At 43.6% G+C, this 15,829-nt stretch overlaps 1 protein-coding gene across 1 annotated transcript; it reads right to left on the reverse strand.

The window, feature by feature from the left end:
- Positions 1 to 281: 281 nt before the first annotated feature.
- dnajc7 (DnaJ (Hsp40) homolog, subfamily C, member 7) lies at positions 282 to 15,804 on the reverse strand. The gene is made up of 14 exons (XM_080724256.1): positions 15,721 to 15,804; positions 13,374 to 13,462; positions 12,445 to 12,569; positions 8,365 to 8,478; positions 6,343 to 6,417; positions 6,119 to 6,237; positions 4,820 to 4,973; positions 4,437 to 4,601; positions 3,992 to 4,083; positions 3,785 to 3,858; positions 3,424 to 3,570; positions 2,962 to 3,114; positions 2,214 to 2,285; positions 282 to 2,086 (listed from the first exon to the last, which is right to left on the reverse strand). Exons 1-14 carry the CDS (start codon positions 15,792 to 15,794, stop codon positions 2,052 to 2,054), a joined length of 1,488 nt encoding a protein of 495 aa, XP_080580382.1. The 5' UTR covers positions 15,795 to 15,804; the 3' UTR covers positions 282 to 2,051.
- Between the last annotated feature and the right edge of the window lie 25 nt (positions 15,805 to 15,829).

Below are 15,829 nucleotides of genomic sequence, written 5' to 3' on the forward strand. Positions count from 1 at the left end.
TTCAACTTTATCCTGTGTCCGTCGATTGGTATCCTAGCAACCACCCTAACAAATATACAACAGTAAGAAACAGTGCCCTCTAGCGTTGCGACAACGTCGTGCATAGCTTTATCACCCAAATTATAACTCTGATCCAAAGGGATTTCTTTCTTCAGAATCAGATCAGATGGCACTGTTCCTGGTCATGTCATTGCAATTATTCATACATGTATTGGTAGTCATAATATTTCCTATCGAAATAGAACACTTAAAGAATTTAAGGGAAACCCAGATGAGGCAAACTTTATTTACATGGCTGATAACTTTCCATAGTGTAACAGGAAGACTGTTTCACCCCAAGAGCAAAAACTATGAGAGCAAAGATGAGGACGCTTTTCATTTTCATCAAGTGCACCAAGCGAACAACTCACATCAAACTCATTACACAGAAGCAATTGCACATCAAGTCCTCGATAATACTGTGCCCAAATATTTGAATGAGACCTTCAAAAAATCATCCACAAGAGAGAGACCTGCAGTGTCTGTATATGGTAAAATTAAGTAACAAAATAAAATTCTTCTACACAAGAACTGCATTCTTAATACAATGACAGATATAGGGCTATCTGTTGTTTTCAAAAACTGGAACAGGCAACAAACCGAACCACTTAAACCCTATACCGGTACTTTGTTGACAGGTATCCCCCAGGGCTCTATACTAGTTCACCTCAATGTTTTTTTGTACATCAAATTTCTTCACCAAAAATAGCCAAATGGGGGAAGTAGGGTTCAAGTGGTTGAGACAGCATATCAATATTTCATGATACAGAACAAGCAAAAACAACTTTTCCTGAGTTTGTGCCAGAGGGATGCTCATTATTGGTGCTCCTTTCAAAAAACACTGAACAGCATCCTTATCTTACACTGATGGTTCAGACAGAACATTTACAATAAATATACATATAAAAATAAAAATAAAGAACATAAGTCATCAACTGTCACAAATCAATAACACTTTACATTCCAGTAAAATGTACAATGCAGCACCCGGTGAATGGCAACATCAAACATAACATTGAGTGTGGAGAAGAAAAAAAAACTGAGGTGACAGTCTTAGGGCTGATGCATACTCCACTTTTAGAGCAGAGTTTAAATCGGTTCAGGGTGTCGGAACATCTCGGCAGCACCGAACAGCCGACTTTATGACAGTACTCCCACCGAACCTCTGAATGACGTCAATATTGTAGTTTGGACAAAGCCGAACCAATATAAACTCGGCTCTAAAAGTGGAGTATGCATCGGCCCTAGCAAGAGCAGCCGGTACAGCCATTTCAATTGTCATCTTCCTATGTCCTTAGGCTGCACTTTGTGTATAAGTCTGGGCTCCAGCTGTTGTGAAGGGAAAAAAATGCTTTACTTGAACTGTTCCTGTTGGATTATGACAAGGAGACAGACAGCTTTAAGTATTCATCCATAGCAGCAAACTGTATTTTTGTGCAGGTACTTAAAAAATCTGCACATAAAATTCACATCGCTAGGTTGACTGGGCGTTATTGTCTTTGCTGGGCTAGATATCACTTGTCATGCTGCGAATACCTCCTTGGCACTACAGTAGGTTGAGGATAAAAGCCTGCAGAGTGCTCAGTTGTATCTTCTCAAAGATTCCCCTTGGGGACGTCACTTCCCGTTCCTGCATGGATCCCAAAAGCTCTAAGCGTTTAGAGCTGCACAATAACACCCATTTAAAAATCCCACGTTTATGACTTGGGAACCATATTTTTACATTATCGGTGTTGCTTGCTATTACTGACTTTCAAGTTTATTTCACTCTTAAGAGATACAACCACTTCAAAAACCAGTAACATCATCGTCAACTCGAGGATGGGCCTTCTCGGTCTTATAATACTGGAGTTGCCTCTTTTGCTGCATATTGTCATTGAATAGCATTCATTCAGTCAATGGCATAGACAAGAATCTGACTCGCAGACAGTCAGATATGATAAATAAGGTTGGGTTGGGGGTTTGAAACTGTTGAATAGAGTCTTGATAGTTTGAGTAGTGGTATTCTCCAATTAACCAAACTGGAAGAAGAAATTTTGTCCAGATGCTGAAATAAAAAAACATGACAACATGTTAATAATGTGAAATATTTACTGCAAAATCTGAATATTGTCATAAAATGTTATAAAGTAGAAAAGTACTGTCTGTTTCCCAACAGCGTTTTGCATACATACATGGATTGCCTTCGAAGCTAAAACCACCCGGGCCACCAAAGAATGCCTTGAAAATGTTGTTGGCATCAAAATCTGGGGAAGGCACAAAAACCCAACATCAAATTACAGTGTGCCAGACAAGTTACAGTAATTAGTTTGCCTCCTGAGCATAACAAACTGCAACTTGAATATGTATCAGGAAATATAATGTTTAGGATACTAGACCAGGGGTCAACAGGGGGTCCGGGACCCCTAGGGGGTCCTCAGAGTTACTACACGGGGGGCCTCCAAATCTTTGTGTGATAGAATTTTTTTTTCTCCTTTTTTATATTAACCACTTGAACCCTAGCGTCCATATTCTGAGAACTTTAGCCAAAAATAGCAGATCTACAAGCTCACAACACCTCGCGCTGTGAGCTTGTAGATCGGCTATTTTTGGCAAAGAGGTTTGGTGTAGAGGGGAAAAAGAGCAGACCAAGTACAGAGTGAAAGGTCAAGTTTATTAAGTATTGACGGTTCAAGTGGTTAAATATCTGAAAACCTACATTAACATAAATCCAAAATATACTGATGATCGTGGTGTCAAACAATGAAACTATATGGAATCTATGATAAGGTTGTGGGGTCCCTGCTTCATCTCTCTCTCAACTATGGGGTCCTTGGCCTGAAAACGTTGAAGACCTCTGTACTAGACCAATGATCGACGAAACTGGCGTGCAACCATGTGTATGAATTAGGCTTAAGACTTCGCCGTTCCTCAGCTACTGACCTCCCATGTTCATGCCATCGTCCTCCAGGTCCTGACCGCTGTCATAGCGGGACTTTTTCTTGGGGTCTGAAAGCACAGTAAAAGCTTCTCCCACCTCCTTAAACTTCTTCTCCTCCTCCTTCTGTACCTCAGTGCTGGCCCCGCTGTGACGGTCTACAAAAAAGGAGGAGCTCGCTCAGTTCACGCCATGCTATCTTCCTGTATATATATTAGACCAGTGTTTCTCAAACTTTAAAATGTCAAGGTCTCCCCTTGACTCGGACAGTGTACAAATTACGGGTCCATTTGGTTCCATTTGTACACTGTCGGAGTTACAGACTTGTATGGGTCCATTTAGACCCGCCTAAAGGAACCCACAGAGTCCTTGGAATCCACTTTGAGAAACACTGTATTAGACAATGACACATTGCCCTGGTGCCGTGGTTATATCAACGCCAGAAAACGTTGGTTCCTGTCACAGACCTGGATGGTGCATGAGGGCCCGTTTGCGGTACGCCTTCTTGATCTCATCCTCTGTAGCGTTCTTGTCCACCCCGAGCACCTTATAGTAATCTTTCCGCTTGCTTTTCTTCAACTCCAGCTGGGCATTTTTCAGGAGGTGCTTGTGTTCTAGGGATTTGAGAAAGCAAGAAGAACAGAGGTAGCTGGCAGGTGTCACAGACATTAGGCCATGTTAAATAACAATGAAACTTGCCCCCCCATGTAAAGCGTCTTTGGGTACTTATTATTATTATTAGGTGTGGGAGCTTATACAGAGCTAAGGAAGCAGAGTGAGGGAACGAAACAGCTGAGCAGCTGTCATACAGGGAAAAGACTGACTCACCTTTTGTCTTCTCTGTCTGATAAACCTTTTCATAGTCCCGAACTGCTTCTTCATACTGTTCTGTGTCCATGTAGCTGTAAAAGCGCACACATAACATGCAAGTTCATCGTCACTTCTTTGCATTAACAAAGACAGCCCCCACACTGCCTCTGTTGGAAATCTAAACAAAACAAACACTGATAGCATAGTTGTCTTCATTTGACATACCATTGCGCTCTCCGTAAGTAGGCCTTGATATAGGTCTCGTCCAGTTTGATTGCCTTGGTACAGTCTTCGATGGCCTGATCTAGTTTTTTCAGCTTTCCAAGATGGAAAAAGAGGAAAAGTGGTCATTCAAGGACAAAAGAGAGGGAGAGGAGATAGTGACCTAGTTCTGTTCAGTTAGACAAGAGGAAAGCAATTTGCAAATAGGTGAAGACATCTCAGATAAAAATACAGAAGGTAACAGGGCCAGAGGGTGCTCTCTGCACAAGGTCTGTGTGGCTTTGTAAACCTTTAAAATAGAATATCTGACCGTGTGTAGATGCATGTGGCATATGCAAAGAGGACAGCACTTGGTCTTTCAGTAGGTTTTCACAGCAAAAGAAAAAAAAAGGGATATACACTATACATTATATATGTATTTTCCCCCACAGTAGTTCTTTTGGCTTACCTTTGACCCCACAGTACCCCTATTACAGAACAGCTTGGCATTTGTCTTGATATTGTTGGGGTCTATTGTCAGAGCCTCGGTGTACAGCTCATATGCCAAGTCGTAGTTACCCTCCTTGAAAGCCTTGTTCCCGTCTTCCTTCTTGGCTCTGAGAGCTTTGGCATTCTGGGAGGACAAGACACAGCCTTAAAATCCACTACCTAATAAGTGAGGCAGCATCGAGACAAAATGGATCAGAGAAATTCATGCAGCCTTTCTGATGCCCGCTTCCCTATATGGAAACATAATAAAACCCACATTTTGAGTGTATAATTTTGCCAATTAAGCAAAACTAGGAAACATTGTTGCATGCATACATAGTCTCATAGTAAACACTGACTCACTCTGCATGCAAGCCGAGCCTTCTCATGGTCGGGAGTCATTCGCAGTGCCTGGACAAAGAACTGGACAGCTTTGTCGATGCAGTCTTCATAGTATAGGCAAAGGCCACGCACATACAGCGCATCTCCATTTGTGGAATCCATCCGCAGAATATCACTTATAGGGAACAAAACAAACATGTTAATGGTTTCAAATGCTATGTAAAAAATATAGAAAAAGACAAATAGACATTTCTGATGATCATTTTCAAAAACATACTGTAGTTTGTTTAGTCTTCAAGGAAGCCAATGTTTTCCATTCATTAATTTATTCAGTAAGTGTGGAAGCATTATAATGACGTTGGGTAAAATGTATACAAATGTACAACAGCCACAACTTCCAAAACGAAAGAAATTAATGACAAAATTGCTGATTATTTAGAAAACAATGGCATGGGAGAGATTTAAATTTGTAGACACAAGTGGTGACTAGGGGTGGGGCGGTATCGACATTTTGTTATCGCGGTTACCGTCTTCCTATGTACCGCCGGTATTGCGGTAATTACCGCACCCCCGTATCTATTAATTAAGGTTCGGCGATAAGCCAAAATATTGCAATCGTCTTCCCAAAAGTCGCCTCTCCACAGCCTGACTGCCCGAGTTATACTTCCCCGTACAGCACAGTGGGTCTGGCTTTGAAAGGAGCAGATCTACAAGCTCACAACACATCGCATCCGCGACGCGTTCTGAGCTTTTAGATCTGTGCACTGTCGGGTTACCATAGTAACGTAGGGTAGAAAAGGTTATAAAATCGGCGACGGGGCACAACGCGCGACGCAGTGGAAAAAGTAAAAGATAGTTTCATTTTCGGTTTTAGTCCACGCGGCTCGCGCTCCGCCCGTAATCCGTATGAATAAAAAAGAAACTGCCACAAGTTACTGCCACAACACAAGGTATGTATTAACATACTTGTGTCGTGTGGATTAAAGAGAAAGTTTACACTGCTCCGTGCTCCCTACTACGAGGCTGCTGCTGTAGGACTGTGTCTACGAGTGACGTATGTGGCTTCCAAACATGTGGTACGCGGCCCAGAGCAGAGCGGCATGGAGCGCATGTGGTCCTCGCTTCTCCCCTGTTTTAAGAATCGCTTGTTTTCAATAAAAATAGACTTTTTTTCTCTTTTTTGACCGCGGTAAGGACCCTGACACGGCGGTACGGCGGTTACCGTCCCCAACCCTAGTGGTGACGATTTCCTGTACCCTGACTACAGAGACACATTCCTAGCATCTCTAGTTGACATGACAATTCATTACTTAATTATACCTGGCTACGGTCTGGGCCTCAGGATAACGCCCCAGCAAGGCTAGGCACTCTGCCTTCAGCACCTTGAACCTGTGACAGGCTGAACAAGACTCCAAGGCACGGTCCATGCAGAAGACAACCTGGAGTTGCACAGAAACAGTCACATCTGAAAACCAGGGACAAACTATTTTGATAATTCCACGAATGCAACTTACGTATGTGTTCAACCAAAACCAATAGCATACCATTCTAAAGTCACGCTTTTCAAATCCCATCTCCGCCATTTTCTCAAACTCTAGGATGGATTCGGCATTCTTCACCTGAGAAGAGAATTTTGAGGATTTTTAGTGACAATGTAAAAGATCTTTCATTTCACCAATCATTTTCATTATTTTTATGGTGCCAAGTTATTAAGTTATGTATTTATTTTAATTCTCTGTATCTGTAACATTACATAAAGTGGTGTAGATTAATAGCTTGTACATATATCACTCGCCCTGACATCCCTTTATGATGGACTTTGGACTAGAAAAAAGTCACTTTGTGAAACTATGGAAACGCAGGGACAGCGCCGAAACGTGTGTTATAAATTAGTAGTTGAAAGAAGCACTGCGCTAGTACACAGGTTTAGTGATCACATACAAATACCGGAACATATACTGTATGTGTGTGCGTTCGTTTGGGATTAAGTTAATCTTACAATGTTGTGCTTACAACATTGCTGTCATGGATGATTTTGTTTGAACTGTTCTGTTAAAAATGACTAAAACATTGTAAAGATTATCTTTTTGGCATTACTTTATTTATGAGTGACAGACAAGAAAGGTGAAGGAGAGAGCGAGAGAGGGGATGACATGTAGCAAAGAGCTGCATGTCGGGCTGGATTTGAACCCGGGCCACCACACCGGGACTGTGTGGCCTTATTTATGTGGCATGCACTCTTAATAGGAGGTGGGCAACCAGGGCACCCCAAATATTACTAATATTTTGAATTAAATTACACATTTTCATTCTAGTGGTTTATCCATCCTCTGAAAAGACGTGGTTTACATCTGATAGCGATAACCACTTCATGTTGAAACCATGAAGTCCAATAAAATATTTTTAAAACTATGTAAGGGATATTGTCTGGCTGAGCGGTCGTTATCGAGAAATAAAAGTCCTGACAGCCTGATAACCCACAAGGCTCCACACTATCAGGCTCCACACCGAGGGGGTTATCAGAAAACGACATTGCAGAAGCAATGCGAAGGACAGAGGGCTTCCTCACCAGCACATCCAATGAATGTAGGTGTATCCAGACGATTGGTAGCCAGAGATAGGTGGAGACTACACTGATCGTGATGGTATTTCAACTGCTAGTGAGGAGCTTCACGGAGAGGACATCGTGCGTGCAGAGGAACGCCCTATTCATCACAACTCAACTCCCCTGCTGTGCCCTTGACAAACCTATAGGAGTTGCGGATGCAGCAACAAGGACTGACCTTCCCGACGGGCTTTCTTCCCATGAACACGGCTAATTGAGCTTGCATGGATGCCTGGCTAAGTCAAGTGCACTGCGGTCTCTCTCCATTGTGGTGTGGCAGGGAATTTCCCCCCATACCACCGATGAGCCCAGCATGGGTTCCTTTTAACTCTTTTACTGCTAAACGAGCACGTGTTTATTGAATCGTGTGTCCCGGCCGCCATTACGAGCGTTCGTACTTAGCCACGCCACAGCCCGTCTGAGCAGATGAGGGGTGGAGCGGGTGAGTACAGTAGCAGCAGCTCCCGTAACGCTTCTCTGTTTTCTTCAGCGCACATTAACAATAATGTCGGCGGGATCACTTCTTTGCTGGTTTTCTCAGCCCCAATCTTCTTTCTCTATTTCTATGTCTGAAAACTGATGCAAACTGGGAGGGAGGAGCAGCCTCTCACTCCAAAATGGATGCGCTCACACGGCCGTGTTTTTTTCACTGCTCCATGGGAGATGCGGTCATCTTTTACACAAGACCGCGATAGGAAATAATGGATAGCTATGTTTCTATAAATTCGCAAAGGTAAGCTACTTTGATGGCCGTGAACATTATGTAAACAACCTAAAACATGTAAACGTGGCGGCAAAAGAGTTAACAACTTGAAACTAGCTTTCATCAGAAATTAACTATGACCTCAGATGGTCTCTAGATTGCAGCAGCAGACTCTTGCACTCTGTTTGCAGTCATTTGTCCAAGGCAGAGATTCTACAAGCTGTCAGATCATGCTGTCTCCGGCTGGGGCTGACTCACCTCCTGCTGGGCCGGGCTGTTGTCTGGCTCCAGCTCCAGAACCTTCTGGAAACAACGGCTGGCAGCCATTGCATTGCCGAGGGTCAGGTGGCACTTACCCTCTCGTAAATGGCCCTAGGGGAAAGTTTAAAATGTCCCAAAAATAAATAACACACACACACACACACACATATATAAAATACATGTAGGAGTGGGCGATATGGTGATAAATATCATTGAGACGATACAATGTCTCCCGATATTCCTTTTCAGAGATATCGTATGTATCGTGATACAATGAGGGAGCCTTATAGAAAACCCTTGCCTGGTTCCAGACCATAGACCCCGCCTACTCTCAGAGTGGACTGTTTCTCTGGTCTGGAGCTGAGTATATGAATCGGCAGTTTAGCAGCCAAAAACTGCGGCTGATCCAATGAGCGCGGGGGTGGGGGTGGGTCTAACGAATATCCAATCCGCGCAGCAGTTGAAACGATTCAAACGAAGTTCACACACACAGGCAGGCTGAGGCAGGCACACACACACGAGCGCGCGCACTGATTTCACCAAGCTGTTAATGTTGATTACATGTTTCTGGTCACAGTTCTGTGTGGAAGCAGTCACTGGCACAGACAGAGACACACACACAATCACACACACACGAGGCGACCGTGCGTCGCGTCCACCGTGCTTCTCGATCACCGTGCATCGCGATCTTGCACGCTCGCAAAAAAGTCCCTCCCCCGTAAATCGCTCAGAATAGGGCACAGTTTCAGACTAAAGCGTGAGCTGAGTCTGAAATCAGGTTAAGAAAACCCTGTTGAATTGTTAACACAGAGATTCATTGCAAAATGCATTTAAACCTACATTTTGGTCTAAATCAGTAGTTCTCAAACTTTATAATCTCAAGGTCTCCCCATAACTCTGACAGTATACAAATGAAAACACACACACACACACACACACACACACACACACACACACACACACACACACACACACACACACACACACACACACACACACACACAGTATATACATACTGATACTGTATATATCGTGACAGGACTATATTTCTCCAATTGTATTGAATCTTTAATCACACATTCAAAACATCCTTTTTTCTGTTTTCATTTATTGCGACCGTAGGTCGCACTTACTACAGAAAGCTCCACCAGGTGTCCGTGCGTCAGTCCGTCACACGTCAGACGTCACACTTTTGCCCTGCTCATATCTCCGCAACCGTTGCCCCGATCCATGCCAGATTTTGCACACACTCCTTACCTGCCAAACTACAACTTCCAAGGACCCCCGGAGTTCCAGGGGGACCCCCAGGTCCCTGGGGGACCCCCAGGTGTAAAAAAAAATACCAAATGTGCAAAAATGACCAAATGACCACCCCCACGGGGCTGCTCACAGGGAATTCCCGGGGACCACCCACTCCTGCTACTCCAGAACGGATGCAAAAGTGGTGGCGCCCCCAGTGGAGGACCCCCTCCACTGCAGCTCACATAAAATGCCCTAACTCGGCCTAGGAGCGTCCGGGAGAGCCGGGGCCGGTACCTATTCGTCCGCCAAGGCAACGCGGAGACCCCACCCCTCATTTCTCACATGGCCCTCTTCTAGCGAGACCTACGGTCGCTTATCTCCCGATTAGGGAGTCTTACTGGTATTACCAATTTATTTACTACAAATTTATGAACTAGTCAATTGACTCGTACACAAAGCTAAGACCTCACAACTCTGCAGCTCTAGGTCTGAAAAACAGCGCTGCTCCACCATTGATTGACTGTAAAGGAATATCATGGATTTTCTTACATAACATAATAGATCTTTTTAGGAGCCAGAGCTTCAAAATCTCTTCTAAATCTTGTCTAAACAAAGGTCTGCGACTTGTGTAATTTTCCCAACATTAATCTGTGTTGTTGTTCAACAACACAGCCACAGCCTTGCCGTTTGAGTGCAGATTTCAGCTTGTATTGGGGAAAGTGATGATAAATGCTCTCTCTAATGCAAAACTGGGTACGTGGAATCACTGTTGCTGTTCCACAGTTACACCAGTGTTATCATTGCGACCGTAGGTCGCATTTACTACCAAAACCTCCACCGGCTGTCTGTCTGTCTCTCCGTCCGTCCGTCACACGTCACACTTTTGCCCTGCTCATATCTCCACAACCGTTGCCCCATCCATGCCAAATTTTGCACACACACTCCTTACCTGCCAAACTACAACCTCCAAGGACCCCCGGAGCTTCAGGGACCCCCAGGTCCCTGGGGGACCCCCAGATGTAAAAAATGACCAAATGTGCAAAAATGACCAAATGACCACCCCAACGGGGCTGCTCACGGGGAATTCCTGGGGACCACCCACTCCTGGTGCTCCAGAACGGATGCAAAAGTGGTGGCGCCCCCAGTGGAGGACCCCCTCCACTGCAGCTCACATAAAATGACGTAACTCGGGCTAGGAGCGTCCGGGAGAGCCGGGGCCGGTACCTATTCGTCCGCCAAGGCAACGCGGAGACCCCACCCCTCATTTCTCACATGGCCCTCTTCTAGCGCCACCTTCAGGCCGATTTTTAAAACACATTTTTGGACACTGCTCCTACAGTTTTTGCCCTAAAATCACGCAAATCGCTACACAGTATGTCTACACTCATCCCATCAACATGAATCTGTCCCATATAGCGCCACCTTCAGGCCGATTTTTAAAAACACATTTTTGGACACTGCTCCTACAGATTTTGCCCTAAAATCACGAAAATCACTACACAGCATGTCTACACTCATGTCATCAACATGGATCAGGAAGATTTTGGAAAAACACATTTTTGCCCTATTTGTGGAGATAAGCGACCTACGGTCGCTTATCTCCCGATTAGGGAGTCTTACAGGTGGTATTCCTATTCTTGCTATTAATGTTGCATTGTGTGTGAAGGTAGGCACTTCACATTGACAGCTATGATATGTGATGTGATGGATGAGTCATGCCAGGCCATATGCTAGTTATGGTAGCATAGCATTGGACTTTAAGCTAGATGATTTTCAGGACGGCAACGCCAGGCGGACTACGGCTGCTATGACGTAATCGCCGTAGCGATCAAAATGGTTAAGCAAAGCCTCGGCGGCGACGGGTTCCCACCCCTTTCACTGAACGCTTTGGTTCCCATGGCGACGCGTACACACAGCAGACGGAGTAGGCGCTACGTGGGAAGGGACCTTCTGCCGTAGTAGAGACGGATGGGGTGACGGCAGGTTTATCTGTCGAGCGTGGATCATTTCCGTTTACCGTTGTCATCTGCCGTTGCCGTAGCGTTGCTTAAAGGAGTAGTTCACCACTTTTCAACCTGTCTTCATATAATAGGTCCTAATGTTCATAATAAAATAGCACAATTTTTTCCTATTCAGTCTGGGTCTCATAGGAGAGCTGTCAAATTCTTCTACCGGTGACATCATCGTTTGACAAAAAAAAATTTAAATAATATTTTTGAAAAAGAATATTTAGATTTTTATTATCACGAGAACAATGGCTTCCACTTTAACATTGCAACTTTTTCAGGAATAGAAAGCCTGCAGTTTCTATTAGCTTGCATTTCCCATTGATGATGTCACCGGTAGAAGGTTTTGACCCACCCACAGCTCTCCTATGAGACCCAAACTGAGTAGAAAAAAAAATTGATATTTTATCATGAACATTAGTGAGGACCTATTATATGAAGATAGGTTGAAAAGTGGTGGAGTGCCCCTTTAAGGTCGCTAATAGCTATTGGGGGGGATGGGCTTAGCAATGGGTCAATATGGGTCCCCCTTTTTATGGCAATTTAGTTGTTATTCCAATTCCCAAATTCCCCATTACTGTGTCTGTAGCCTCTTGTTGCTACTGCCTGGTTGGTTTACACACCCAAACGTCTTCTTCTTTTCACCTGACTTTCATGGGGAGAACATGATAAACAATGAGGTAAACGCTGTTCCTCCTAGTTCAACACCCCACTCAACAGACCAACCAGTATGAGGTGTACTAGTGACAGAGGTCGCACTCCTGCCCTGCTATACTTCCCACAAACACCTGCCCATCCCACGTCTAAATAATATTTTCCACAAACCTACCTTCACGAAAGTGTCATCTAACCGCACTGCTTGCTGGGAGTCCTCCAGAGCCTCTCTGTACCGATACAGCATCATTAGGGTGGCTGCGCGGTTTCCATAGTAACTTGCATTCTTGGGGCACATGTCTGTAAGGAAAAACAACAACTTAAGACTTTGATTGATTGATTGATTGAAGGCTTTATTAGAAGTTTGCATAGGAAAATGTACAGATTCATGACGGTACAGTTCACTGGTACAAGGTCTACTAAAAGGAGATCCATGAAAAGACTAAGCTTATTTCAACAGGAAACCATTTAAGTATCTCATATAACATTGAATGACAGACAAATAGAACACAGTACTATGCAGTAGACATGTAAAGAAAAAAAGAAAGAAAAAGAAAACAGACACCCACTAATTGTGACTAACATCTGTCACTCACAGCAGAAGTAGCTTTGTTTCCTTTCCAGCTGGATGATTAAATGTTCACACAAAGAATTACACATCCTTCCTATGGAGACTTGAATTCATGTATATTTTTGACCGGTGCTCCAACATCTGGTTTTCCATCTGGTTGTCCAAAGTTTGTTGTACACCCTGGGTCACATTGGCTACATCTGGCCTACATCTTTGCACAAAGCGCCCAAAGTTTGTTGTACGCCCAGGGTCACATTGGCAAAGCTTCGCGGGCGCTTAATGACATTTATTTTGTCACATTCCTAAGACAATAATTTGATGACCAGTTCCCTGTGGAGACACAAAGAGCCTGCTTTGTTCCCTATGGAGACACAAAGAGTGTCCTCAAATTATTAGCTTAGGAATGCGACAAAAACTAAAATATATCCATGAATTCATGGATATATAATACTCCATGGGGTGAGTAATCGACAAAGAAAAAGTCATTTTGGGGGTGAACAATCCCTTTGATTGCAAACTAATGAAAACATTACCTATGGCCTTGGTATAGTAATTGAATGCTTCAGAGTAATCCTTCTTGACATAATAGGCATTGCCTTGTTCTTTGAAGACCTCTGCTTCCCTGAATAAAAGAGAGTAGAAATACAAATTAATTAATTCAATCTAAATAGATTTGAACAGAGCTGGACAATACAAATGGAGTTTATATTATCCATAAAGAAGAATACTGACCACGCATGGGGAGCCTGTTCTCGTTGGGAAAAGTACAATGGATACTTAAATGTACATATTGTAAGTTATGTCTTGTCATATACAACACGTTACTAGTTGCACCTAAAACAGAAAATTTTCTCATAACGACCCATTTCAGGGATTTGAACGAATAGTTCACGAGTCATGCTAATGATTCGATTCTTATGAACGAATCACTCATGAACGACACATCACATTCACTAGTATAATATATATATTTACATGGCGATTCAAACTACCTCTTTTCTTGCATCTCTTTTCCTATTACCAATGCTTATATTTGGATACTACTACCGACATTGTGTTGTTTTTTCACTGGATAGTGGATTTGCCTGTAATTTGTTTCTTAAGTCAAGTTCTGAAAGATAGCCATAGTGGATAGCTTGAGTTCTTACTATGTTTGTTGAGGGATTTAGTCTCGTAGAGAACGAGTCTATTATAGCGACCTGGAAGGTCAGAACAGGTCAGCTTAGGGAACCGAGGTCTTTTTCTTACGTGTTTCATGCTTAACTTTGTTTTAGTTTTTTCAATATTAAACATGATTGTACTACTGTAGGCCATGTTTGAGATTTTCCACTGTATGGTGGTTCATGCCAATATCTCTGAACTGAACTGTGGAATAATTTCTTATAAGCACAACCTGTAAATTGTATTTTCTGACCAATTTGTCTTTTTGTCGTGTTTTTGCTTGTTCTGAGTATTGGAGTTTGGAAGCGCTTGTGGGAAATCGCTCAGCGGTCATGTTACCACCTGGTTCTAACTGTCACATAATGCAGGAGGCAGCAGGACATTGCGTTGTTGAAGACGAGCGCTTCCAAAGTTCAACACTTAGAAAAGAAAGAAAACATGTCTGCTCTGATTTCTTGACAGAAAGTAACTCATAACATGACATACGGTGGATTTTTCTGAAACAAACACTTTGCAGATAGAAAGAAGATAATTCAAGCTTTCCATAGAGCCGCAATATTGGCGAGTCTGAAATATTGGTGAGTCTTTTGATGCATTGAATCCCTATGGGAGGCATTGCAACCCTAGATTCATCAGATTAAAAAAAATAATAATAAAAAAATCTAGTGTTGCAATTTGCGGCTAGTATCCAATGTGCAGTTCCCAGAAGGAGACCCTGTTGAGCAGGGCCAGCCAGGGTCATGATGTATCAAATATGCATACAGAGTCAGTGTTATGTAAAGTGTAATGGTGTTGTTCTCCTGGTTTACAATCATGTAGTAACACTGCCACTGCTGGAAACATGGCTCTTTGGTGTTATATTGCACCCCACAGCCAAACCAGCAGCCCAGATGATCGATGTACTAGGTCCCCAACCAAAAACACGTGGGTATTTCATGGCAAGTCAAAGGAGAAAGGGAGGGCAGAGAGAGGAACATATGACACCATCAAGTGGGCAACTGCAAGCTGCTTTTCTTGGAAGCATGTTTCAGCTCATGATGACATTGACGACTGTCTACTGTACTGTACTATATTTGTATGTTATATTAGTACTCGTATAGCCTATATGATGTTTAGCATATTCTTGTATATTATTGTCTGTCTTTCATTTTTCGATACATTGAACACATAGGACCTCAATAGATATTAGCTCCTTTCGGAGCCTCTCCCTCCGCTTCCGAAAGGCTAAATGGATGGAACCAAGCCCTTTGGCCTTTTGTGGGTTATCCTTTGAGCACCGTTTGTATAAAACAATACCACTGTACAGTTACCGTACATTTCTCGCACACTGTAAAAGTCAATCAAGGGTGCGACTGACAGAAAGGCAGCTCTACAACTAGCTTAACAACACACTTTATGTAATTGTGTAAATAGAACAACCGCAAAAACCATCCCACTGCACCCTAACAATCAGTACCCATGCTGGGCATGGCAGGTTGTTGCGGCTGGCAGAACCCCTGCTCGATCCAGCGGCAGGACAGTCAACAGCAGCAAAGTGGAGGACGGGGGGTCCCCGGCTAGCGCTGCTGTAGGCTACACGAGAAGCTAACAGTTTTTGTGCTCTTTGTGCGAGCACAAACATTCGCCCCGACAGGACGCTTTAGACGCGGTGACAGCGACGGGACGTGAACGTCGGGGGTCCGTCTGACTCGGATGCCACACGGCCGTTGCTCTGCCTACCTCTCCAGCTCCTCGTCACTGAGCATATCCATGTCTGGGTCCATGATCAGATCATCACAGTCGTCCGTCGCCATTTTGCCGATACAGAGGAGGTGGGCGGGGCCACGCT

Source organism: Nannobrachium achirus (genome assembly GCF_963921795.1).
Source record: "Nannobrachium achirus genome assembly, chromosome: 4".
NCBI lineage: Eukaryota > Metazoa > Chordata > Actinopteri > Myctophiformes > Myctophidae > Nannobrachium > Nannobrachium achirus.